The sequence below is a fragment of the Miniopterus schreibersii genome (genome assembly GCF_964146895.1).
Source record: "Miniopterus schreibersii genome assembly, chromosome: 5".
Taxonomy (NCBI): Eukaryota; Metazoa; Chordata; class Mammalia; order Chiroptera; family Miniopteridae; genus Miniopterus; species Miniopterus schreibersii.
In genome coordinates this window covers 17641726-17666525 of record NC_138106.1, presented here as the reverse complement: position 1 = coordinate 17666525, position 24800 = coordinate 17641726, and the positions used below count along the sequence as shown (strand labels likewise).

At 40.5% G+C, this 24800-nt stretch overlaps 1 protein-coding gene across 1 annotated transcript in view; it reads left to right on the top strand.

Annotated features, from left to right (window-relative positions):
* PLCH1 (phospholipase C eta 1) overlaps nt 1-24800 on the top strand; it is a 131403-nt gene that overhangs the window by 80661 nt on the left and 25942 nt on the right. Inside the window, exons 5-11 of the mRNA XM_081139225.1 lie at nt 4576-4705; nt 6401-6571; nt 9590-9683; nt 11413-11616; nt 12314-12434; nt 15576-15747; nt 17244-17351. Of these exons, the coding sequence (XP_080995351.1) occupies nt 4576-4705; nt 6401-6571; nt 9590-9683; nt 11413-11616; nt 12314-12434; nt 15576-15747; nt 17244-17351 (1000 nt within the window). The remainder of the gene's footprint in view (nt 1-4575; nt 4706-6400; nt 6572-9589; nt 9684-11412; nt 11617-12313; nt 12435-15575; nt 15748-17243; nt 17352-24800) is intronic.

Sequence of the window (24800 nt, the reverse complement as noted above, 5' to 3'; positions counted from 1 at the left end):
GTGTATGTGTGTGTGTGTGTGAGATCTAGGTGGTTTATTGTATTATTTAAGTCCTCTATGTCTTTATTTATCTTCTATCTAGTTGCTCAACCCATTGTTGTGAGTAGGGTATTGAGGCTTCCGACTATTATTGTAGAACTATTTCTTTTTTCAATTTTGTCAGTTTTTGCCTCATATATTTTGATGGTCTGTCATTAGATGCATAAATGTTTATAATTGTTATATCTTCTTGCTATTTCAAACCTTTTATGAATATAGAATATCCTTCTTTGTCTCTTATAACCTTTTTTCACTAGTATAGCCACCCCTGCCCTCTTTTAGTTACTAATTTGCCTAGAAAGTCTTTTCCTCCATCTTTTCATTTTCAACCTGTTTGTGTGTCTGGATCTCAAGTGTGTCTCTTATAGACAACATATAATTGGGTCATATCTTCTTACCCATGCCAGTCTCTATCTTTTGATTGAAGAGTTGAGTCCATTTACATTTGAAGTAATTACTGATAAAAAGGAACTTCTGTCACTGTGCTATTTCTTATCTATAGCCTTATAGCTTTTTTTGTCCCTCATTTTCTGAATTCCTGTCTTCTTTTGTGTTTAGTTGATTTTTTTGCAGTTAAATGTTTAAATTATTTCTCATTTTCTTTTGCATGTATTCTATGGCTATTTTGTGTGTGGTTACCATGGGGATTACTTTTAACATCCTGAAGTTATAATACTCTAATTAGAATTTATACCAGCTTAGGCAATACGTTTTTGAACCTGATTTGTTTGTCCATGCTTACTGGCAGTAGAAAGTTTTCATATTTGAATCAATCAGTTGATAACTGAGTGACGTCAGATTCTGAAAATATGCTGCCTGGAAAGCAAGTGTACCCCAGAACTGCACAGAAGGAGTTAAAAAATACTGAAGCAGTTGGCATTTGCGTAAGGAGAGGAAAGGAAAGGGGAAATTAGTGAATGATAGCAAGGAAGCCAATGTCAAAATAGGGAACGTTATTTGGGTTAGGGAGCCATTCTCATAGAGATTTGTCATAATTTGATAGGGTTTTAGATAATATCTTAATAACTGTATGGCACCCTTAATTGGATTTGTATTTAATTACATTAATTGAGAGAACAGATTTGGAATGTTCATGATTATTACATTCAATTAGGCCTGAAAACTTCAACCGTGAATGAATAATGAGAATAATGAATCTTAAGTGGCTGTAGGAAGAAAACTCATCCAGTGTAAAGTGTAATTCGAGCTATTTCTGCAGTAGGAGCATGTTTAGTTGGAGGCAGATGCAGTACTCCTGTCTCCTGGAAGCAACATGGTGTTGTAGCTGAGGGCTCAGGCTGCCGCTAGTTCCAGCCCCAGCTCCACCACGTATAACTCTTTGGGTCAGTTACTTAAACTCTTTTGCCTCAGAGTCTTTATCTGTAAACGGCGATGATGTTAAGGATAGCACCTACCCGGGGTAGGTGTGTGGAGATCAAATGAGTCGATGTACACAACGTGCTTAGAGCACTGTCTAGCACATATTAAGCACTTTATAAATAAGAGCTGCTGTTGTCATTGCATGAGAGAGGTGAGGACTGGCAAACCTTTTGCTGTCCTAGTTGACAGATTCAAGTCTGAAATCTTGGCAGCCCCAGCGTGCGGAGATGATGGCACCTATCGTTCTCATCCATCACCCCCCACCTTATCTCTTGACACCCCACAAGGGAAATTATCTTTAGAAGATGCTAGGCTGTCCCTTATGGATATGGTAAGCTGAAGCCTTCCACCTTCCTTATAAATGAGGCACCTGCAAACTAAAGCCTAGAGGGCAAATTTGGCCCACCATCCATTTTCATATGGGCTCCTCAACTAAGAATTGGGCTTTCAATGGTTGAAAAAAATCAGATGAACATGTTGTGACATAAAGAAAAGGATATGAAATTCAATGATCAGTACCCATAAATAAAGTTTTATTGGAACACAACCATGCCGGTTCATTTATGTGTTATCTGTGGGTGCTTCTATTTAAGAATGGGGTAGTTGAGTAGTTGCATTTGAGACCCAATGGCCTGCAAAGCCTAAAATATTTACTATCAGGCCTTGTACCCCCAAAACTTACACACCCTTACATTAAATATCATTCAGTGCTTCACATTCTCCTATAATTTCTTGATAGAAAATACTAGGCTATAATTTTGCATGCTGGGAGTTTTTAATCTCCCAGCTTTTCTTTTCTATTCTTACATTTATCATGTGTATAGCTGTTAATCATTAATTCAGGGCTTTCCTGGGCGCCATGTCTTAATTATGAAGAACAACTTTAAGATATCTGAATACTTTGACCTGTAATTGTATCTTGTACACATGAACTCTTACTGGGAGAGAATGGTTTTCCTTTCATAGAATCTTAGATTTAACTTCAAGGGACTTCAGGGTCATCTGGTTGAGCTCGCTGACATAGGTGAAGAAATAGAAGCCCCAAGAAGTGACATAAATGATTCACTCTCACAGGGCCTGGTCAGCATAGAATCAGAACTAGTTTATATTTCTTGGTCTGATTCTGTCTCTGTTTCCATCTTACCAGTTCTTTATTCCCTAAAACAACTGTCAAGGCCAACTTGTGTGTAGACACTGAAGGCCTTGCAGACCCAAGTCCACCCTAAATGAGTTGTGTCTGCACAGTATTCGTACTTAGGATTTGCTTATCCCTGTCTCTTTGGAGAAGTCGTTGAGAGGCTTTGGTAAAGAGCTACAGAATAAAGAGATGAAAATATTGCTGTTTTTGGATTCATTTCATCATGTCTTTGAACTATGGCTAAATATTTTGTGGGGTACAGAGCAATATCCACAGTCAAAAGAAATAAAGCTCATGGAATGGGCACTGTGTACCCAGACAAGAGAAAGAAAATGAGATTCAGTTATTTATTAGTAAGTGGCCCAAATGTTTCCCTCTTTTGATCCTTCAGTTATTTTCCCCATAGTCCTGGGTCCCCTTTTACATTCCAGGTGTGATTAGGTCTTACCTGAACTCTATGAGGAAAAATTGAACTTGAAGAACTGGGTGGATTATTTTCAAATGTTATAAAAGGAACATAATGTGAAACAAGGTATTCACAATCTGAAAATCACCTGTATTTATTTTTAAATTTCTATTTATTGATTTCTAGAAAGAGAGAGAAAGGGAGAGGAGGTGGGAGAGAGAGAGATAGAGTGGGGAGGGGGGTTGGAGAGACAGAGGGAGAAACATCTATTTGTTGCTCCACTTATTTGTGCATTCATTGGTTGATTCTTATATGTGCCCTGACTGGAGATCGAACCCGCAACCTTGGCGTCTCAGGACGACGCTCTAACCAACTAAGCTACTCAGCCAGGGCTGAAAATCACCTCTACTTAACTTTAGAAGAAATAAGACTAACTTCCTGGTTGTATTTACTTTCTAAGGCACAATGTCCTACAATCATAATTTGAATCACTTAAGAAATGTAAATGTGCTATTACCACTGGAGGTTAGTTAGTATCTTAACTTAAAATGAAAGTCTCTCAGTTTGATGTTACCTGCTTGATAAGCAAATATTGACCCTTTCCTCTGACCTACTCCTTTCATTTCTTGGTTTTAAGCCTCTGCCTTTTGCTTACTTTGAGTCTCTGGTTTCTTCTCACCTTCATTTTTTCCTTCATTACCCTTCAAATTTTGAAGCTCAGTTTGGTTTTCTAACTATGTACACAGTTCCTGCCTTCTGTAATTTATTTCCCAACAACTGTGAATCATCTATTTTTTAAAAATGCTTCGCTCACACTTGGAATTTTCAACTCATTCATTTGTTATTATTTATTCTGCTTCTTCACTATGTAACACAATGCAATACTTATCCTCCTGAGGGTCTCATAAAATCTCAGTTCACAGGATGTGAATCCTTTGTATACAAACTCAGCTTCTTAGCCTCAGGTCGCCTAGTGTCATACCTGAGCTTTGAGGGCAGCCTCTACCACATCGGGCTTGTAGTTCCCATGACTGCCCTTGATCTGTCGGGTAGGAGCCCTGAAAGCTGGTACAGCCAGGCCTGCTGTCAGGGAGGGAGAATGCTGGCCTGGGATGCGTAAGACCTGGGTTTCCTGGACTGGGCCCCTTCCTAATCCTTACCAAATTTCTCCCTCTCTTCTAGTTTCTATGCTCGTGTCAATAGGGAGATTGAAACAGATAGTCTGAATTTCTAAATGTGGGAGTGGCACCGAGAGAAGGGAATTGTGTAGCGTGGGCTGTTGTGAAGGCAGAAGAGACGCTAGATGGAAGGTCATAGAGGGAGAAGGCCGAGCTTTGGAATACTCGGGGTCTCATCACATCAGAGAGATGCTTTAACAGATTGCGCGACAGTGTTGGAGTTGAAGAACCCCTCAAAATAACATGGTTTGACTCCTTTCGCAGAGAAGGGAATCACCCGTTTGTGTTGTCCCCCATTTCTTCGGTTGTCACTATCAGCTCACGCAGAGCCTGTGGACTGCAGGGCCTCCTCAAAAGAATTTCTTCTGAGTGTCCTGTGAGAGAGAAGCTTTTATTTTGTGAAAACACAAGTGTTTTTCTTGACGTTTCTGCACGTGGGTGAAGCAGACCTTTGAGGAGGCTGATAAGAACGGTGACGGCTTATTGAATATTGAAGAGATACACCAATTGATGCATAAACTAAATGTCAACCTACCCCGAAGAAAAGTCAGGCAGATGTTTCAGGTATGTTTTCACAATCAGTCTGGTCCTAGATAAAAGCCACATTAGTGGTTTTTGGGGTGCTAAGATATTTCAAAAGGCTACTTTGTTTTGCTGGAAGCTGTGTATTGCTTTATTTTTCTTTGATGAAGAGAAGCATTTCATTTCATCAAGGAAAAGAAAAAGCTTTCTAAACTTAACATACATTCATAATTTTACTTCCTAAAATTCCTTTGCACTGCTGTTTTCAGAGCGGTAATAAGCACTTTACCTGAGAAATAATGGAGTAAATGTGATCAGGTCTCTTAGAGAGGATGTGAATATCTCCTCTGTCTACCTCACAGGCTGTTGTGAAGATCAGAATAAAGACATGGAAAAAATTTGCACTTGTTGAAATCCTCAAGAGCCCTCTGTTTTGTTTCAGATGAGTTTATGATTCAGAATCCATAGGGCTTAGAAGCACTGTGTCACTCCTACCATTTAGAGAGCTCTCCAGAAGTTCATTCCACTGCTTATTGATATTAGATGAGATGCTCTTTCCCTGTTGGTAATTCCTTGAGGAAAGTCCTTGGGCCCAAACTTATTCTGTGGCACCCAGCTGGGACTTTACTTAGTGCTCCACCTAAGGTACAGAAGTCAGCTCTGCTAAGTTTGAGTTGCTGCAAACACAATGTTAGATTATTACTAATCACTAGAATATGAATTTAGGAAAGGCTCTTATTTGGAGGCAAGTTGTATGCATAATCCATGTTTTGCAATGATTTTCTAAGTGACTAGGTAGGTGATATTTTGTACCTGTAAAAATAAGTATAGGGGGTGATGTTTTATGCTTTGTTTTCTAACCACTTGCTCTTAGAGGCGGTGAGGCAGAAACAGCGTGAGGGGTGAGTTGTAACAGTGAATGGACGATGGAGTCTGGCTTCCATCTGTGACCTCTCACAGTGGTCCTGCCATTGGAAGCTCTAGGCTGGAGATGTTCGCATTGTGGGGAACTTGGTCCCGTTGCACTGGAGAACAGCACGAGAGCAAGGAAAGAAGTGGAAGGAATGAGATATGCTATAGAAGGAACCCCAGAGATAGACTGAGGAACTTTGGCAAATGAGTTGTCACATATAGAGTGAATTGTCTTTAAACTATATGAAAAGATTTGCCATGCTTCTTGCAGGGTTCTGTAAGTGCTCATAGTGGGAGTGATCTTAGTATTGTTTCAACTGCTGAGCCACGCCCGGCCGGGCTATATCTATTTTCTTTAGCTTAAATTTTTTCTAGGTTCTTAAGTTGAATTATTAACATCTCTGTTTTGAATCTGCCTTGCTTTCTAATACATTGAAAACGTCAGGTTTCCTCCAATTACTGCTTTAACTTCACACAAGTTATAATAATACGTGGTGTGTGCGTTCACTTCTGTATGTTTCATTTCCTATTTAGAAATGTATTATGTTGTTTCCAGATACAGTTTTTTAAGCTTTCTTGTTGATTTATAAATTTACTGTGCTGAGAGAAATTAGTTTTTATAAGCTTGATATTTTATAATTTGTGACGTTGCTTGTGGCCTACTGTATAGCCAATTTTAAAATTGACTCATGCGTGCTTGAAAATAATAGGCGTTTACCACTTGTGAAGTGTGTACTGTGCTTTTCATAGTAAATATTATTTACCAGCACTGAATTTCCTATTTCAAAGTCTCTCACTGCCTTGCTTTTAATATGCCTTTTTCAGGAAGCAGATACAGATGAGAATCAGGGAACTCTGACATTTGAAGAGTTCTGTGTTTTTTACAAAATGATGTCATTGAGACGGGACCTTTATTTGTTGCTCCTGAGCTACAGTGACAAGAAAGATCACCTAACTGTGGAAGAACTGGCTCAGTTTTTGAAGGTGGAACAAAAGGTATTATTCTAAGACTATGGAGTTGAATGTTTACTTAAAAATATTTGTGAAAGATACATGAGTTTTTCTTGGGGTTGGACATAGATCGTAGATATAGTTTAAATTTAGGGTAGAGGTAGAAACATCACAATTCCAAAACAGCTTATCTGTGAGTTTTTAAAAATATGTTCTAGCAGCTTTTTAAAGAGGGCGTCTAATGGTAACCTCTCGGTAGTCGGTAGTTAGTGCACCCAGTTAATGTCGGAGAATTGGAGATTTGGTTGTTGTAGAAAAAAGACACTAGGCCTGGTAACATTTCACTTTACTCCATTACCATAATCACATACACTTTAGGAATAACAGGTTCAGATTTTATAAATTTTGTTGTTGCTTTCTTAAGGATTAAACCAGATAGTGTTAGCAAAATGTTTTATCTAAATCAGTTATTTTAATTAGTTTGATAATTTGACAAAGACAGAGATTCTCTATTTAAAAAGTTAGCTATAAGACAGGTAGAAAATGGGAAAGAGGTAAATTTTTTTTTGCCCAGAGAATGTGCCCTTTCTACATTTCTACTCCTTTGTTCCCTGCAAGTATAATGGCTTCTCTATTCTCATCTGAAGAGCACTTCATAGCATAGTGGGAAGAATATTAGACCAGGAGCCCACAACACCTACATTTCACACCCTGTGAACTTTATTGGTTGGAGAGTCTTAGGCAGATCAATTGATACTGTTTCTGAGCCTTGGTTTCCTGAGCTGCACAAAGGGAAGCTATATCTACCTTTCTTATCTCACAATTTCAAATTGAAGACCGGTTGGAATGATGACCTGGAAAGCCCTTTGGCAGATATTCAGAAGCACAGCAATGTGAGAAATTAAAATTAAAATGTTTAGAGCTACTGACTTCAAATTCATTTGGGCCAGTGGAATTAACCCATCCATTTGAATAGCAATAGTGGGTGGATGTCACTTGCTAATGGGCATGTGTCTTCCCTCCTTTTCATTGTAGTGACACTCAAATGAAATGATTCTCTTTCACCTTATCAGCTTTGTCAAATGGGAGGTAAAACGGGAAAGTGGACAAGAAAGAGCATTAACCTATCTTGAGCCTTCATTCATACAGTAAAACCCCAATATAACTTTTTAAGTAAGGTCTAAAAAATTTAATTGTGGCACATGTAGAATTTTACTTTTGGGAGGTTAATTAAATGAGAATAGGGGTAGGGGAAGGATAGGAGCTGATTGACTCTTATATTTCAATTTTCATTATTACAAGGTTTTACTGTATTTTACTTAATACTTGAATTTTGGGTAGAAAGTAGATTATTTCTCATCAATTCTTTTATGGTACCCAGAAAATGGTGAACTTTCTAGAATCCTTACTAATATTTTCACCAATTTTATACTTTTCAAATATGATGCATTTTGTTAGCATGTTCTGCTTTGTGTCTTGAATTGGTAACATGCTCTTGCTCATCTGCAATTAGCTCCTTCTCAGGATGACCGTTTCTTGCTGGTTTTTTGTTTGTTTGTTTGTTTAGGCTTTTTTTAGATCTCATGTGCTCTTGGTAGACTACCTGAATCTAGTTTGAGGCCCTTACAGCTCTGAACAAATGGCCTCATAAACCAAATCATTACAATATAAACTCAGTCTTTTTATTTTGTGAGAGATTATTTATCTTTTGGGCTGCATGTGATAAATCTATCTCACATGTAGCAGACAAATGAATGAGCTTCTCAAAGCCTGACTAAGCCAGTAGAATTCCTTGCAGGTAGCATGGTTTCTTTTATTTATGGTGTTTTCAGTTGATGCCTTGTAATGTAGGCCTCTGAATAAAGTAAGAATTTTAAATTTTACACAAAGGATGGATTAGACATTATGCAGCTAGTGGGAGGGTGGGGGTGGCGAGGAAGATTCTGTGCTTGCTCAGACAGGCAAAAAAATAGCTGCATACCAGAGCTTTTTCCCCCTGAAAAAAGTTTAAATGCTATTAAGTAGACTATTTAGAAAAATTAGATTTTGCTAAATCATAAGTATTCAACCTAAGAGATAATATAATCTTTGAGAATTATCACTGAAATCTGAAATACTGGCTCACAAGATTAGCTTCCTCTATCACTATTCATTAGTATTTTAAATGTCACTGCTAAACTGTGGGGCCCAGTTGATTTTTGATCAAAATATCACATCCTTTGTGTTGCTACTTAATTAAATCAATTATTCCTGAAGAGTTTACTTTTCCCAATGACACTGAGTGTGTAATATTCATGCAGCAACCTTGAGGCTGACTCAGTAATAATATCTGACCTGCCTTTTGGTGTTCACATTAATATTGTTACAAATATTAATTCATTTAATCCTCACAGCTACCTTATAAGGTAGCCACAGAGAAAGTAAGTGGCTCAGTCAAGATCACACTGTCAATAGTATGAGCTAGCTGATTTGAACACAAGCAGTCCAGCTCCAGAGTTTTCTGTTATGCTAGCTGTCTCACCTAGCTTTTTGTTTATATATTTTCTTGCTAACCTTTGTGTTCTTGAATTAGCATGACAGGCTGCTCTCATGATTCAATGGAAGGATCTGTAGATACACACATGCACAGGTAGATTTACGTACAACATCCTGTTTTGGTAAAGAATAATTTTCTTTCAACATATACTTATGATTAGCAAGGTCCATTGTCTGTGTAGAAAACACTACTTTTACAGAGCTACTAGCTTACAGTGAGTGGATTTTTGGCAATGGATTTGCATTGATTATTAATTCTATTTAATTAATTTTATTGCTTCATAGAGCACATTTTTCTAGTAGTCGAAGGGCTGTTTACACTGATTAAAATCTGAAAGATTCAGGGAGTATTGAGATCATGATCATTTTACAAAGATAAAGTGTTTGTGACATTAGTAACCACAAACTGTTTATTTAACCACTTTGAACTATATCAAAGAATGCTTAAAAAATTGGTATGCTTTTTTAGTGTAGAGAAACACATCTCATGAAATTTTAGGAACTCCACTAATGTTCTGTTTTGTTTAGATGAATAATGTGACAACAGATTATTGTCTTGACATCATAAGGAAATTTGAAGTTTCAGAAGAAAATAAGGCGAAAAACGTTCTTGGCATAGAAGGTAAAATGACTAGTATTCTTAATTTCTCATTCCTCCATTCAGTTCACTAAGTTAAATTCTAGCAAAATTTTTAGGAAAAGAAGTCAGAGTATCTCTGGGATTACTGCTGATTCCAGTACCTATTTTCCTACAAGGCAGCTGCCATGACATTGCCTCTTCTCTTACTTTCGCAAAGATGGTACACATTTTCGATTCCTAGCAAGTCAACGTGAAGGTATGAAAGATGCTAAGAAATATTTGGACTTCTCTCAAATAGCTAATTTTTGAAAGTAGCCTCAACCTGATAATTTTACAAAGGCAAATTTGGTCCTAAAATAAGTGATCTAGGAATCTAGTGACTTGAAAGTAAACATGTTTCTTTAAAAATGTTGGCAACGAACTAGTTTTACCTAGTTGGTAGCAGTGGAGAAGTTTGTTGGAACCACAAATCTCTTTAATGCATTTTATAATCAAGGGAAGTGAGGCTCAAAGAAGTTAAGTAATTTGCACACAGGTATATACTCAGAATGTAGATCCTAGGATCTTATATATAAGTAGTATGATATGAATATAACTACTAGCTACATGTATGTCTAAATTATATGTAATTAAAATATGTGGGGAAATAAATTGCAGGCTTGTACTGAAGAGGAGAATCTTCCAGGCAGAACAGATATTCTTATTGAAAGACCACAGGGCCATCCGCTGCCCTCAAGCGCAGGCAAAGCCATGGTTGATCTCACCATTTTTGCTTGTTGGCCTCCTAGTTCCCCTGCTCCCAGGCTCAGTGCAACAAGGGGGTATTGGTACCATGTGTTTACTTCCTGGGGTGGAGGGTAATTAAAATGAAAAGGAATAATTTAACATTTATATCATCAAAACCATTTTTAAAAAGCCAGAAAAAAGAAACTAATTTGGGCCTTTACTAAGAAATGAATCTTTTCCTTGATTTCTAAGTTTTGGCTAAAAAGAAGGGCATGAAGAAATTATGGAGTCTCAAAGGATATTTAGAGAGAGTTTTACCAAACGACTCTTGAAGGTTTGAAGCAATTTATCCTAATAACCATTTCACGTAGGTACTTGTGAGTCATTCCTGTATTTATTCATACATTAATGAATGCCTCTTCTACCGAGACGTTATGTTTTGCAAAACTGTAGAAAAACTGATAGGGTTTTCTACAGAACCTTTAAGTATTATTTCATAGTTACTAACTGTACTGGCAGTTCGCAGCATCTTCCCAAGCCAATTTCATAGTCAAATAATCACACCCTGAATTCAGGCCATGCCTAACTTTTAGTCTTCTACCTCAACTATGGCACTAACACAATACTATTTTCCAAATTAACTTAATAACCTATCAAACTGTTGCTGGATCATTGTACATTAGTATAAATAATGCTCGAGCATTGCGTCAGTCACCGATTAGGTCACACTGCATAATCCTAGCTTGAGCTCAGTAGTTACTGAACAGCTTTGCAGGAAGCCCTCTCCCCCACTCAATCAAAATTCTTAAAAAGTCTATTTTTCTGTAGGTTATGTTTAAACTACTCCTCCCCAAAGTCATATTTAAACATTTACACTGTCTACTTGACCTGACAAGTCTTCTCGTTGCCCCAGTGTTCCCTGCCAAGGCCGTGCTGAGGGGAACTGAGATCATCGCTGTGAACATGCCTTGCTCTCTCTTGTCCCTGTTAGCAGTCAGGCAGGCACATAGGCTTTAAAGCTCTTATATGTCACTTTCTTCCAAAGGCTTCACCAACTTCATGCGAAGTCCTGCTTGTGACGTTTTTAACCCATTGCACCATGAAGTGTACCAGGACATGGATCAGCCCCTGTGCAACTACTACATCGCGTCCTCGCATAACACGTACCTGACCGGGGACCAGCTCCTGTCGCAGTCCAAGGTGGACATGTACGCGCGGGTGCTGCAGGAGGGCTGTCGCTGCGTGGAAGGTGCGTCCTCTGAGCTCCAGTTCGTGTTGGCAAACATGCCAGTCACTGTGTGCCATGTATAAGCGCCTTTATATGTGTACGTAATCGTCACCGAAACTTACGCTGCAAGTGCTGTTATTATTTTCCTTTCATAGGTGGGAAAAGCAAGACTTTAAGTGATTCAGCCACTTGTCCCTGTTCACATGAATCGTGGCAGCGCCTGAGGATTTGAACTTAGGAAGCTGATGTTATAACTACTGTAGAATTAATAAAACGGAAATAAATCTAGTGGAAACATAATGAATTTAAGTAAACAATAATGCAAAGCCCTGTCATTGATTTGAGATGGTCGCTGTGACTTATTAAAAGACCTGAGTAAACTGAAGAAGGGAGATTAAAGAAAGAGCCTGTTAAGAAAGATCACTGTCCTGCGAACACCTGGTTGAACGCAGGCCCATTTCTAACGAGCGTTTGCGGTGCGGGCTAAGCCGCTGGTGCGTGTGGCGTCTTCACTAACTTACAAGCACTCACAAATTATTTATCATCTTTAATCCTTTATTCTGATAACTATGCCAGAACACCGATTTCTCTGTTTTGACATCCTTGTCACAATTATAACACGTATCACAAATAATAAAATAATATTTGTCTGAAGTTTCCAGAAATACGAGTAAGGGTCAGAAACTGCGGCTGTTGACGTGAGTTCTGTTTTTGGCAGTGGACTGCTGGGACGGCCCAGACGGGGAGCCTGTCGTCCACCACGGCTACACTCTCACTTCCAAAATCGCCTTCCGCGACGTGGTGGAGGCCATCGACAAGCACGCCTTCGTCAGCAACCCGTGAGTGCCGCGCCTGGGCCCAGCGGCCACGGGCCTTCTCGGAGGCCTCGGCTCCTTTCTGCCGCCCCGGTCCTCGCCCTCCTCCCCAGCAAGCGCCGTGAACAAATACTGTGGACGCGATGTGCGTGCTGCCTCGCGCTCCGCTTCCTCCTCACGCCGTCTGTCTGCAGGCGGTGCCGCCTCAGAGCACGGCCTTGCAAAGACTGACCTCGGGGTGCCTAAGCCCAGGGGGGGCAGAGTCCCTAACGCCTGGAAGCACAGGTCACTGCAGAGGAGCTTACCGACATGATGTTACAGTTCAGTAAGGTCATAGCTAGGTTTCCAGACTTGCCGGATGTCCAGACAGGCTGCAGTGTCTAGGGTGCTTACACTAGCTGACTCCTGGTATTTGGTACTGTGCAATGTTTCCTCCCCAGTACTTGCTCTCTTTGGTTCTGTTATAACATGATCTCCTCCATTGCTGTCATTGCTTCCCACTCTTTTTTAATTTTTTTTGGCCTATGGTCTTCTGTTTTATTTCCTCACTCCTTTAATAGTCATTATTTCCCAAGTTGTTGTCCTTGGCCTAGTTTTTTAGTGATTTGTCTAATTATATGTCCAGAACTTTCCCCTAAGTTTCAGAGCTATAAAGAAAAATTCTTAGTAAAAATTCATCTGTGTGTCCATCCCATAGGTACCTCAGAATCAATAAATGTCATTATTTATTTAAGTACTTATTGATGCCTACTCTAAGCAGGGCATCCTGGAGTAGGTGCAGGGAGCCACGACAATGAACGGAAGATCAGACTTCCAACATCAGGGAGCTTATATCCCAAACTGAATTTGCCATCTCATCCTGCCATGCCTCCTCTGGCTCTGTATTTTTTTAAAAATTCTCACCCGAGGATATGTTTTCATTGATTTTTAGAGAGAGAGAGAGAGATTTGAGGTGTTCCCCATTATTCCGCCTGCCTAATTCTTGCTCGCCCCACAAGCCTGCTTAAGCATTGTCTCACTGGCAAACTGCTTACTGATGCCTCCAGCTGATTTGAATGCTCCCCTTTTAATGCTCTTAGCCCCTCAGCATGTTTCTATCATGTCATACAGCACCCTCTTATAACTGTCAGTTACTTGCCTTCTTTTTTAAGTCTTTAAGATCATGAACTCGTTGAAAATGCGAGTCTATGTCCTATTCATTCTTTATTGCCCAGAAGGCACCTGCAGTATGCCAGACACTCAGGAAATGATGTTGGAATTTAAAGAAGCAAATTCAAATTACAATTGCATAAAATTAATCTTTTAAAAGTTAGTAGCCTTTAAAATTTTTAATATTTGCTCTTGTCATTAATTAACCATGAGGTTAAAATGCTGTTCTAATAAGAGGCCCTTGCTGCATAGCAGGTTTAGTTTACAGTGTCTTCTACATGGAAGAACCTCAAGTACTGATTTCCAGTGGATCATTACTGCTAGTCTTAGCCGAGTTTAAGAAGGGATTTTACCGCTTTGTCCCCAATATGTGAAGTAGCATATCGAGAAGACCTGCTCCCTATATACCTCAACGGAGGCTCTGGTGACCTGACAGTGCTTACTTCAAGTTTGGGAACCCTTAGGAGAAGAGCACTTGAAATTAAAACAATTAATAAGCTTGTTTAGCACATTTTAAGTTCATTCTTTTCCTCCTCTTTCTTAAACTTTAGTTGCATGTTTAAACCAGGGTTTCTCAACCTTTGCTCTATTGACATTTTGGGCCAGATAACTGTTGTTGTGGGGAATTGTCTGGTGCGTGTAGGGTGGTTAGCATCCGTGACTTTACCCAGTCAGTGCCAGTAGCAGCCCTCATATTGTGACCACCAAAAATGTCTTCATGGGGGGCAGCACAGTTGCCCTCCTCCCCTGTTAAGAAACCCTGCTTTACATTGAGCATCTTTAGACACTAATAGGCTTTTTATAAACAGGTTGGTAATTGAAAAATTCCCTGTTAGAATTCCGTGATGTGATTGCATAGACAACTAAGGGCTGCTGGTTTGTTGTTGTTGATCTCTTTCTACTGCTCTGTGTAAACCCCATGTGAGGACACAGGAGCAAGCAGATTATAGTCAGGTAACCAAACCAGCTTCAGTCACAGAGGTTCATCTCTTAAATTACCTCTGGTATCAGGTTTTACTAATAAGGATAGGATATAATTTCAGGAGGTCGCAACCTGTATGGTGGAGTTGATGCTTATCACAAGCCCAGAAGTTAAAAAAAAAGTTCTCTCCTTAGATGTTTTAGACAATTTAAATATTGATTTGTAACTCTGGAAAAAATATGTTGCCTGGTACTTTGGGAGAGATTGATGGAAAAACTGGAAAAAAAAATCACAATAAACCCAAATTTGAAGTAATTTCTCACTCTGAGGAAAAAACAAAGTAAGAAGAGGAGGACTGTCATGTCATCAGTCGTGCTCCCCTTTCTGGCTTGGCCGCCACCTTCAGGCTGCCTTTGCTCTCACTCTGCTCAGGGGTCAGATTCTCAGGACAGAAACCTGGGTTCTGCTGGAGAGCGAAAGTTTGATTTTCTTTCTCTGAAAGTAAACACTAGTATATAATTCTCTACAAATGATTTTTAAGTGTCTGGTGTAGGGTCCTATCAAACACAAAATTCCATTATTTTATTCTCAAGAGTGATAGTCAAGCTGGGGGCTTATTGTATATTTTATTTATACATTTTATTTATAATATATGGTATTAAATGCAGATGTCTCCACTTAATGATATTTGGGGCTCTCTTAGATGTTTCTAGACCTTTGAATAAATAAAACAAAATTGCATTATTTGAGTTTTATTTCTTTAGGCTTCTTATTTCCCTTAAAATTTCCTCTCTTGTTCATTTGAGATATATACACCATTTTTTTCCATGATACAAAATATCAAACTAAGTAACCCCACATGGATTAGTATTTTGTTCGGCCATTTTGCCTGGCAAATACATGTACTCAGAGGAGTTTTTTTGTTTTTGTTTTTTCTGTAACATGCCTCTCATTTTCCTCGTTTCGAACCATTTCAGTCATCCACTCTCACGGGTTACTAGGCTCGCAGGAGCATAGTGAATACGGAATGATTTTTGAAACTCCCTGAGGTGCCCGGGCTGCTGTTCCTTTAGAATGTGCTGCTGTTCCCGCAGGTTCCCGGTCATCCTGTCCATCGAGAATCACTGCAGTGTCCAGCAGCAAAGGAAGATTGCTCAGTACCTGAAGGGAATATTCCAGGACAAACTGGACCTGTCGTCTATAGACACGGGAGAGACCAAGCAGCTTCCAAGCCCTCAAAGTTTGAAAGGCAAGATACTAGTGAAGGTAACTAGCTGAAGGAACACAGGAAGGCGAATGGCCAGCTCAGCCCGCCCTTAAGGACTCCAGACTGGTTTCTCAGGGAAATAATAACTGTATATTCTGGGATTTATTTTTATGAAGTGAGAACGTCAATACTGTAAACCAAAGGCTTAATATTTTAGTCTTGTATTAGTTCACACTGGGGAGCTGTGTAGGGTGCAGGGGCGGAGAAGGCTCCTTTATCTGAAAGAGTTTCTTTTAGGTTCTTCTCTCATATTTCAAGCTCTAATAACTGTCAAAAAAAAGGTCTTCACGGTTGATTGGCCCTGGTTATGTGAGTGAGAAGCTCCCTTCAAAGAGGAGCCCAGCGCGGACACAGCCCCCCCAGGGCTCGCGTGCGTGCGAAGGAGCAGTCGGTGACTAGCCTCGCATTTCCTAAGCAGATTTTTGTGAGAAGGGAAACGTACTACCTGCAATGAGTATTATTGCAAAGAATAGCCAGAAAGACAGTTCCTTGAGACTACAGATTGCTTTGTGATTTTACTTAATTCCAGTTAATTATGTGATTGGATTAAAACTGTCTTGCATAGTTGTATTGTTTTGAGACTAAAAACCTAAGGAAGAGCAGTAGGGTATTAATATTCAAACTGGATTATATTTTACCTAAAAGGAGTGTGTACAAAAAACCCAAATATCACATAGGATGTGCAGAAATTCAAAGAAACTGTGATGTCATAGCAAGACTTTAAGGGCGAGCAGCAGATGGGAATGCTCTTAGGGGGATGGGGTGGGGTGATGCTTGTTGTGATGAGCCATATGTTCTCCAAAGTGAGCCTGATTTTTACTTGTAAATATAACATCCCTAATTAATTATATTTAGTTGAAAGTAATTAAACTAATTTTTCTTGAAAGTCTCTTCTCCCTTGTTTTGCCTGTAACTCAAACTATCTGCTTTCTAGTCAGTCTGAAGTAATGACTGGCCAAGGGATTACATATTTTTATTTTTCACTTTTAAAAAATTATTTTTAGTTGTAGTAAAATGCAAATATTAAAATTTACCATCTTAACCATTTTTAAGTGCACGTTTGAGTAGTGTTAAGTACATTCACATTGCCTTGTAACTAATCCCCAGGAGAACTCTTTTCCTCTTGTAAAACTGGAACTCCATACCCATTAGACACCTCCCCACCCTCCCCTCGCCACAGCCCTGGTAACCACTATTCTACTTTCTGTCCTTATGAATTTGACTGCTTGGGGTACCTCATATAAGTGGAATCATACCATGTGTGTTTTTCGTGATGGTTATGCCACTGAGCCTAATGTCCTCAGGCTCATCCATGCTGTAGCATGTGTCATAATTTTTCTCCCCTCCCCTTTTTTGGCTGAGTAATAAGCCATCATATGCACGTATCACATTTTGTATGTCTACTCATCTGTTGGTGGACACTTGGATCGCTCCCATCTTTTGGCTATTGTGAATTTATTTTCATTTTTAAGTCGAGTGCTTTGTTTCATTTCAGGGTAAGAAGTTGCCTTATCACCTTGGAGACGACGCCGAGGAAGGGGACGTTTCCGATGAAGACAGCGCAGATGAAATTGAAGACGAGTGCAAGTTCAGGCTCCATTATGTAAGTTATGGACTTGGCCATAATTTTCACCTCCTTTCTGCTGCAGTAAAAGTCGCAGCTGTGTTGGAATCCTCGCAAAGAGAAGGATATTTGTTGGGTGAAATAGGATACCTGTTGGAAGTTACTTTGTGTGCTTGCACAGACCTCTCAAGTGTTTATTGAGTGAATATGTCCAGGATTCTTATGTCTTCGAGTTGGATGGAATGCTAGTGGTTAACCCATCTGACCCTATCTCCAGGGACAAATCCTGTTATTACAACTTGGGCAAAACTCAAATTGTGGTTAGAAATGTCACTGTCTTTGTTGAAATAGACTGACTGTAGTATCGTCTCTCTGCCTCCTGCTCGCTGCCACGCTGCCTGTCAAGGCTGGCACACGGGCCTGCTGCTCGAGGACGCCCATCCCTACCTAAGAAAATGGACGTGGGCCGGAGGATTTCCAGGCTCTTCCAGACATGGGACTCTTGGCTTGCTCTTTAATTTGCCGCATCTTAAATAAAATGGCATAGAATAGCTTGTTACCTGCATGGTGCTTCAGACTCCTGTCCTACATGAAGGAGCTGCCTTTCTAGAAAAGCACCATTGAGCCAGGCCATCTGAGGGAAATGCAAGCCTGGGGGAATGCAAGGTCTAAAGAGACACCCCCTCCTTCCTGGGGACTAGGATTTCTTGACCTCACCCCCACCATCCCCATTTTCTACTACTCATGTGATTGTCAGGATCACACGACACCCTGAGAGTAGCATTTGCTCATGTTAGTTTGAGTTTACAATTTCATTTATGTAGAAAAGTGGTAGTCCTCTAGATAGCAGGGCTATTATTCTCTCCTCCATAAAACAGAGAAATTTTGTATAAATTCTTCTAATTTGCATCATTGCCCTGAATTCACTTATTATATTGTTAAATGTCCTCTCTCTTCTAGACACTAATAACTATGCTACCTTCCTATAGGTACCAAAGGGAGCTGGCATCATTTTGAAAGGTGGCAAGAGCTTAAGGACAGCTGAAGTCTGAGTAGACACTTCTCTCTTGGCTTTAATACACTTTAAAAGATTCAGCTTGAGATGAAAAGGAAAAATCACCATCTGTATTAATCTCTTGCCTTTTGATAGTTTATCTTGGCTCAGTTTACTACCATTTACTAATGGGGCTATGGTTATAGAAAATTAATCTAAATAGATTTACATAAGTGAAAATATACTTAATATCTTAAATAGTTTCTTTTTTGCTCTTTCAGATATTTACTATATTGTGATTAATTACTTGTGATTATGGATAATATAGCTCAGATGTTTTAGCTTTGTTTTATAAACCAGATTTTTGTCTCTGATTTTCGTTACTTTGCATCTTGTTTCCAAGATCTCTTGGTTGCTAATCGCAGAGTAGTCTATCATTTGAAAACAGGAAACAGAGAGGTTCAACTAAGTTACAAGTTTAGGGATGCTGTTTTTAGTGAAGGTGATGGTGAAAATTTAACTACTATCACAATGTAGTCATTTTTTGCTCAGAGTAAAACCCAAATTGTCTGGTTTCTAAATCCACCCACTTATGTAACTTTTTCTTTAATGTCAGTGAGCCGTCTAACTTTCTAATATCTGTAAATATAAAAGTATGTTGGCTGTAGTTTTATAGAAAAAGATCAGTAACTTCACGTGTAAGAATATCCAGCTGAGTTCCTCTTATCTTCAAAGTTTCTTAGTTGGTTTCTAAGAACCAATACAGGTAGATAATTTCAGAAATGATTCCATAAAGATCGTCATGACCTTTCATTTAGATTCTTTGATTTGGGCCTAAGGGAAGGCTGGAAATCACCATAATTGTGAAATTGTACAAGGTGTGTCTTTGTTAGACTTTCAGAGAGAAAATACATAAAGAAACCAACATTCTAGTGGAAAGCTATAGTTTTTACTCCACTTTCCCAAATCTTTTTTTCTCTGTTTTTGAATCCTTCTAAGAAAGGGGAATGTTGTCTTTAGAAAGCCAAAGCATTATCCTGTAATCAGTCAGTTTATAGTCCTATTGTCAGCAGAGGGCTCAAATGTGTGATTGGAATGTCAAATGTAAACTGCCTGCTCTTAAGCCAAATGCCTGATCATATTTCTGCGAGAGAAGACAGACTGTGCATAACTTATGTGAGCCTTAGAAAAAGTTCTTAACCTCAGTTTTAACTCAACAGAGTGCAGTTAGATTTAGAAGTTATATCTGAATGATTGCAGTAAACATTTTAGCTTACACTCATGAACACTGGAATAGCGACTCTCATGAGGCTTACACAAGAGTCATTCGCGCGTTCAACCATCACGACGTAGGGGTTGGCGCATATGTTAGTAAACAAAGCAGACAGAAGTCTTTCCTTCATGGAGTTTATACATTATTGAGGGAAGGGGCGGGTAGGCAAGAAGTAAAACAAGTAAATGACACCTGTAGTGTACTAGGTAGTGGTAAGTGCTAAAGGGGAAAAAATGAGAGAGAAAGTGGAGAAAGTATGTGTATGTGAAGGGTCTACTGAAGTTTTAAATGGATGGGCAGGAAAGGTCTCACAGAGCAGATTCCTGAGCAAAGACCTGGAGGAGGGGAGGGGTTAGCCATGCTGCTATCTGGGGAAGAGCGTTCCAGGCAGAGGGAACAGCGAGTGCAAAGGTCAGAGGCAGGATGTGTGGCTCGCTCAGCATTACCCTCGCATTAGAAGCACAGGTCTCCCCACTCCTGCTAGTCTACTGCTATTTCTCATCACACAGAAAGTTTATTTCTCGTGTAATAAGTGCTTTCTATTGTTGAATCAATTGAATCTTTTAAGCTTCTGCCTCATACTGTTTTGTGGCTTCAGCCGTAGAGAAAATCTGGCTCCTGATGCATAAGCCACAAGGTAAAGCCAGTGTGTTCAATGACCCAAGAATCCTACAGCTCAAAGGCACAGGGAGCAGTTTCCTTTCAGCCACAGTACAGTGATCAGATTTGATTCAGTGAGGCCAGCTCACCATTATTCCTCTTTATGGGGTCCCCTGATGTCAACGTGCCTTATAGACTTTCCACCCCCATATTTCAACTTCACTGATTTTTTTTTTCTCTTCTAAAATTCTATGTGAAGCCCATCCCATAAACACCAAGCCTTCTAACAAGTTTTAAACATTTTATTTTAATATGTTTTTATTAATTTCAGAGAGAGGAAGGGAGAGGGAGGGAGAGAGAGAAACATCAGTGATGAGAGTCATCGATCAGCTGCCTCCTGCACGCCCCCTGTTGGGGATGGAGCCCGAAGCCCGGGCATGTGCCCTGACCGGGAATCGAACTGTGACCTCCTGGTTCGTAGGTTGATGCTCAACCACTGAGCCACGCCAGCCGGGCCTAACAAGCTTTAAGTGAGCCCTAGTACAGTAACACGTAACAACTTTTTGTATGATACTAATGCCCAGTCTGTGTGTATATCTCACACTAAGCATAGTCATTGTTTTCCCTGGAGCGGGTTAGAGAGAGAGACTGCCGCAGTTGTTAAACACAGGCTCTGGAGCCGGACGAGCTGGTTTTAAAGCTGGCTCTGCCACTCGCTAACTGTATGACATTGAGGAGCTCACCGACTTCTCCGTACCTGAGTTTCTTTATCTTCTTTCTAAATGGACATCATAATAACATTTCAAAATGTTATTGCGGCTCTCTGTCTGCCTGACTGTTTTATAAGTTGCATTCACACTCCTGGTAAGCGGCCGTCCCAGTTGGCTTTGAACTGTGGTATAAGTGTCCTCTCCTGGCCGAAATTGCCATCTGAGCTGAAGAAGGAGCAGATCTACAATCCTAGGGGTCACCCCTGGCATTGCACATGTACACCATGTGGCAAGCAAACAAACCTTGGGAATCCTGCTGTCCAAAATTCTCTGCTGATCTTCCTGAGGATGTGTACTCTATTTGAAAGCATCTTGAGACAAACAAATAATAAGGATTCTATATTCTGTCTGATTCTTACTGAGGGCCAATCAAATCAATGGGCTCTATTATTATCAGAATAAGTGATTTCTCCCAGTTGGAAATACAAGTCACTCTCATCCTCTGCCTGGTTGCAAAATTTGACACTCTATGTACTAAGAGAATGAAATAATTATTTAACTTTAAAATAAGGGCTAAGTTCATACCCTGTAAAGAACTCAGAAGAATGCCTGAAAAATGATGTGTGCTCAGTCAATGCTAGATATCACCAGTAACAAGAATGGCAGTAGCAGCATGACTGTCGCTAGAGGAAGTCCTCAGCTGGTCCTTGAGCAGAAGATGGTGTTTGAAAAGCACTGCAGGAGTAGGCAGGAGACGGGGAGGACTGGAGTACATGGCTGAGTAGCAGCTGCTCTGCAGCCTAAGACCTTCAGGTGATGGGTTTGGAAAGCTGTAGTGTACTCACAGAGCACAGCTAAGATATTATTCTTCCTGCCCCCAGACTCTAGCCCAGAGAGCAGAAAGACATTTGGGGTTGGTGAGATATTCCAGTGTTTTTTTTTTGTTTGGTTGGTTTAAAGCAAAGATCCTCAACTTTGGCTGCACATTGGAATCACAGGGGAGCTTTCAAAAATCCCAGTGCAAGGTCCCTGCCCAGAAATTCTGTGCCAGTATTCTGGGTGTGGCCTGGGGCTTAGGAACACTTCTCTGGTGATTCCAATGTTCCGTGCAGGTCAAGCACCACTGTTAGGGGTCTCCCATTAAGGGCCAGCCCTTCTATATCCCAGTCTCTCCCTTTTCCTGCTGCTTCCCAGCCTGGATGGTGGCCAAGGTTCTAGGCAAGCCCTTCACTTTTTCAATGATCCTTTTATTTCATGTGGGAGACAAAACAAGAATGTGTTTGTGTGTTTGACTTATTTATTTGTAGTAGATATTCCTAGATCATATGTACTTCTCAGAAAAGGAGTTGGGAACGGTGATTACTCGTCTTGGGTCCGGACACTGCTCCAACCATACTAAATGAAGGGCTACCCCCCACCCCCACTGCTGCAGCATCCTCCCTCTCCCACTGGTTCAGGGAACAGAAGAGCAAGATGCATGTGGTGTTCACTGTGGTCCCTGGGCAGCTGCAGGGTGCAAGGCCATGTGTCTCTCAGCTTCCTCGAAGCGGTGCTATTGGAATTCTGCATCAGTTACTCGCTAGTTCTGTAACCTTGATAATATTTTAATGAAACCTCAGCCACACTTTTATTTGTCTCTCCATGGCTGCTAATTTTCTTGTGCTGTAAATCACAGAGGAAAAAAAGGTCAACAGGCAGAAATATCATCCCTTCAGCATCAACTCCCAGTGTTTAGAGGCTGCGAATTACGGCCTTTGCATTAAGCAGTCACTGTCTCACCAGCACCAGGTGGCCCGGCTCTGCGTTCTCCACTTGCTGTGCTGACACCGAAAGTGCCTGGGGTAACGGCCACAGTTCATCTCCCTGTCTCCAGCTGCATGTGCCCTGATCCAGGGAGGCAGACGGATGTGTGACCTGGGCACACCAGGTGCTCTTTCGCGCTTTCTCTTTGTCTTCCTAACAAGCCTGCTCCCTGCCAGGCTCTGGGGCATTTGACCAAATGGATTGGGCGTTTGCTCCCTGGACTTCTTTTCTTGGATTTCCTTCTGACCTTAAGTGAAACCTAGTATTTTCCACAGAGGGACAGTGCCCATTATATCTCACAGGTGTCGTATAGGAATAATGCTTGTTTAAAATGTGAGCCTACTCATGATTAACTTGACTCGAGAATGTGTCTTTACTTGGAACAGTATAAAAGGGATGGCTGCAGCACTGTATGGTGAAATAGACACAGTGTGGTGTTGGAAGTCTTGGGTTCAAGTCCAATTCAGCCACTTCATAAGCATGTGTGTTTGGACAAGTCGCTGAATCTTTCTGCCTCTGTATCATTGTGAGTAAAGTTGGTCTAACCCTAGTTGGCAGCTCAGTTGAACTAGTGTTAGACGGGAGAGTGCTTTGGGAGCCTTAGCACAGTATAGTTGCCTTGTCTATGTTTCCCTGGGCTCCTTTCTCCATGTTCTTATGGATACTGATTCTCCTTGATATTGTTTTCCTCACGGTTTTGCTCATGTGGGAATGCTCTCACCCTACTCGTTGCCAGATTATCAACTCTTATTCATTGTAGTAGGTTGATTTGTTGCCACCAAAAGATTTGTCCAAGCCCTACCCGCTGGTGCCTGTATACGTGACCTTATTTGGAAAAAGGGTCTTTACACTTAATTAAGGATCTTGGACCGACTGGGTGGGTCTTAAAAATCTAATATCAAGTGTCCTCATAAGAAGAGGCGAAGACATAGACAGGAAGGGGGACACACAGGAGAAGACCATGTGAAGACAGGGGCAGAGACAGGAGTTATTTACCACAAGCCAAGAAATGCTTGGAGCCACCATAAACTGAAGGAAGCTAGGAAGGATCTCTCCCTACAGCCTTTGGGAGGGAGTGTAGCCCTGCCAATATCTTGGTTTTATACTTTTGGCCTTTAGAACTGTAAGAGAATAAATTTCTGTAGTTTTGAACAACCAGGTTTGTGGTAGTTTGTTACAACAGCTATCGGAAACTAATACACTCATCTTTTATGGCTTGGCTCTGGTGTCCTCTGCTCCTGGAAGTCTCTCCTACATTTTCAAGTCTCTGACATTTTCCTTCTCTATGTACCCATGATATCCCTTACCCCTGTCACTCTACTTGCACCTGCTTCTAAATTATCCATCAATGAGGCTGTCTCTCTCCATGACACCGAGGATTGGTGGGGTTGTGCCTTATTAATGTTTCTCCCCCGGCATATAGCAGCTTGATAGGTTTTTGTTTTATGCAAAATGAATTTTGCTCTCACACCTTCTCTTACCTTTATTCGGTCCCCCCACCAGCACATCGGCCGAGGCTCTTAATGCTTGTAGGGGGACCAACGTGTTTGGCTTTTCATCTGCAGGTAACTTTCCTCTCTCTGCCCGTGAATAATATTTCTAAAATACTATTCAGGCACTTGTCTACCCAGAGACTCTCAGTGCCTCCACTACCTGGTTCCAAAGCGTGTTGCCAGCTTTATCTGTTGCTACCCTCCTTATGAATTTCTGCTTTAGGAACACTAATCTATTTGTGTGTTTATAGAACAGCTTTACTAATGTAGAACCTTTGCTAGAATGTGGATGGCAGGAAAGCCCTTCTCTTCCTCACTGTTGAAATCTTAATTACCATGCAGAAATTTCCACGGCATTCTTTTCCCCTCAGTGAAGAAAGTGGTGTGTTTTAAATAGCATATTTTTGCTCAAAGTTTCCTATGTAGATATAAAAAACTTAATCTCCCCATATTCTCCCTGGCCTTCCCTCTATTAAAAGCCTAAAGTAGGGCAGTGGGAAGGGTATAGGAGCCCCAAGTTGGAATTCTGCTTCAATTACTTGCTAGCTCTGTAACCTTGAGCACCTTATTTAATTTCTCTAAGCATCAGATTCTGCACCTCTGGAGTGGAAATGA